The sequence below is a fragment of the Tenrec ecaudatus genome, chromosome 1, assembly GCF_050624435.1.
Source record: "Tenrec ecaudatus isolate mTenEca1 chromosome 1, mTenEca1.hap1, whole genome shotgun sequence".
Classification (NCBI taxonomy): domain Eukaryota; kingdom Metazoa; phylum Chordata; class Mammalia; order Afrosoricida; family Tenrecidae; genus Tenrec; species Tenrec ecaudatus.
The window spans coordinates 8,426,824-8,429,625 of record NC_134530.1 but is presented as its reverse complement, the minus strand read 5'-3'; the positions used below and the strand labels follow the sequence as shown (position 1 = coordinate 8,429,625).

The following is a 2,802-nucleotide window of genomic DNA, read 5'->3' as shown; positions in this document are numbered from 1 at the left end:
CTCCTACTTATAGAGGGTTATAAAAGGCCACGTTGTGGTTGTTGAACTAAAGGATCCTAATTCAATTGTCTCAGAAAAACAGCAAGAGAAGAAAATTAGATGTATGATCTTAATAATTAGATGTATGATCTTTATCTGTCACTCTATATTAAGATTGTGTCAGCTCATTAGCACCATTGAAAACTTTTGGCCCCCTCAAAGTAATAGCTTGTTCCCTTGTAATGGTCCATCTCCGTATTGATATTAAAATTTCTATATAATAAATTTAGTATAATTTATCGCACCGAGGTTTTAGAATGACTACATGACACAATGAAGGGAAGTGTAACTTGCTGTGTGGTGAGGAGTGGCTCTCATTCATGCTATCAGCTGTGTAGCCACTGCTACATATTCTAAGAGCATTTATGGCATTTGAGAGAAGCCTCATTTGCCGTCTGATTTGGAGATACATGATTCAGTTAACTGCTATTCCCCCCTTTGCTTCTGCAGTTATAGGTCATTTGGTGGTGATTCTCCGTTTTCTTAGTGCATAGTCTGAATCTCTAAATTGCCTTTTCTGTTTTTCTCAAAAATTCCCTAACACATCCCGTCTCACTTCCCCAGTGGATATATTGGAGATGATGGTAGGGCAGAGTGCATCTTCTCCCCAATCCTGACCTTGGACCCTGCAAGTCAAGCTAACTGCCTTGTTCTTAGGTTAGCTTCTCAGGGCCTTTTTAATCTGGAATTTTCCAAGTCATTCGCCATGACTGAATTTTTCATTTCTCCAATGAACACTGCCTTTCACTCTCCCAAGTTTTGTTTTGTTTTCACAGGGTGTTTTCTTTGTCTGAGACATTCTGTCTTGGGCACCAAAGCTCTCTTTTGGATGAGGACGGTTTAGATCATCTCTCTCAAGAAGGCTTTTTGAATCTTTTCCTCCAGATTCTACCAACGATTTCTATTTCATTGTATCCTTTCCTCGTTCGATGCTCATATTTCATTCTATTGTAATTACAAGGTTCTTCGTTGGTGCGAGCAGCCAGTTGCTAACCGAAATGTTGGCAATTTGAAGCCACCAGACAACCAGGCAGTATTGTAAAAGAAAGGCCTTGTTATTTACATTCACAACGATTACCTCACAGCCTTTCAGTCAATTCTGACCCAGAGCAAGTCTATATATGGTTTCAGCGATGGTAAATCTTTTCAGAAGCTGACCACAGTGTCTCAAAGGACGAAAACTTCTTGGATCGGTTCTACCCTGCAACACACGTGGTTGTCATGAATTGCAATTGAATAGATAACAACAGATCTGGTTTATGTTGTAATGCCATGCCCAATGTCTGCCTACTACACTGAACTATACACTTTAGATGATGTCTTTCTTTCTCACCTAGCACAAAACCCAAACTAGGGCCTCAATATATATTGAGTGCTATACGGATTCTGAATCAGGCAGATATTTCTGAGAAGCCATCATGAGGCATGTCCTCAAGTACCTTTATTGAATGCAGCCTCTAGGGAAATGTTACAGAGCCAATTTGGGATTTCTCTTAAATGGCTGTGGTCCAAAAGAGCTACCTTTCCAACCCTTGTGGTTCCAGAATGTCCTCCAGGTCCTAGATGTACAGATTCTATTCTCTAGAAGTTCCTGGTTGTCCTGGTGGTCAGGACAGTGAGCTGACTTTTCTGTTGACTATCTTCCTCAAAGCCCCTTTCAGGTCTCTGTTCCTCAGGCTGTAGATAAAGGGGTTCAGCATGGGGGTGACTGCGGTGTACATCACAGCGGATGCCTTCTCCTTCACGGCGGTGCGCACAGATGAAGGACACAGGTAGACCCCAATGGTGGTCCCATAGAAGAGGGCTACCACTGAGAGGTGGGAGCTGCAGGTGGAGAAGGCTTTCTTCCTGCTGTTTCCTGAGGGGATCTTCATGACGGCCACGATGATACGGACGTAGGAGGCCAGGATGCAGAGGAAGGGGGTGGCGATTACCATTCCTGCTACAATGAGCACAAAGATCTTGTTCACCGTGGTGTCCGTGCAAGACAGCCGGAGGAGGGGAGTGAGGTCGCAGAAGTAGTGAGGAACCTCATTGCTGCCACAGAAAGCCAGGCGGGCCATCAGGAGGATGTGGGTGACGGATATGAAGCAGGAAAACGTCCACGGAATACCAACCAGTAAGCCACAGACCCGTGGGCTCATGATGGTAGTGTAGTGCAAGGGGTGGCAGATGGCTACGAACCGATCATAAGCCATCACAGCAATTAAAACACTGTCCATGATGCCAAAGAAATGGAAAAAGTACATCTGGGTCAGGCAAGCAGGATAGGAGATGGACTTGCTCCCTGTCTGGATGCTCACCAGCATCTTGGGGACAGTGTCGGTGGCCAGGCAGAAATCAACCAAGGAGAGGTTGGCCAGAAAGAAGTACATGGGGGTGTGAAGCTGGGAGTCAGAGCTGATGGCCAGGATGATCAAGAGGTTCCCCACAGTCGTGATGACATACATGCAGAAGAAGAGAGTAAAGAGGAGAGTCTCCTGGCCTGGCTTTTCAGCAAGTCCCAGAAGGTTGAACTCAGACGCACTCGTTTGGTTCCGTGGTTCCATGAGGATCATTTGTCTGGAAGTATTAAAGGGGGAAGTTATACAAATGTTATGTGATGGAAAGATTATGGGCACTTAGATGAGATTCTCCCCAATCCTTATGCCTCTTTATACCTGTATTGCCAATTTTACCATGGACCAAGTGTTTAAAAAACCAACCCCTTACTGTCATAGAGTAAATTCTGTCTTATGGGGAAACTGTAGGGTAGAGTAAAAC

The 2,802-nt window shown here is 44.6% G+C and overlaps 1 protein-coding gene across 1 annotated transcript; it reads right to left on the bottom strand.

The window, feature by feature from the left end:
* Positions 1-1,646: 1,646 nt before the first annotated feature.
* Positions 1,647-2,597, bottom strand: LOC142431052 (olfactory receptor 1M1). The gene has a single exon (XM_075536077.1). It carries the CDS (start codon positions 2,595-2,597, stop codon positions 1,647-1,649), a length of 951 nt encoding a protein of 316 aa, XP_075392192.1.
* Positions 2,598-2,802: the final 205 nt, after the last annotated feature.

What these genes read in the sequence shown, in the direction of transcription:
- LOC142431052 (XM_075536077.1), bottom strand. Translation starts at nt 2,597, where the DNA reads ATGATCCTCATGGAACCACGGAACCAAACGAGTGCGTCTGAGTTCAAC.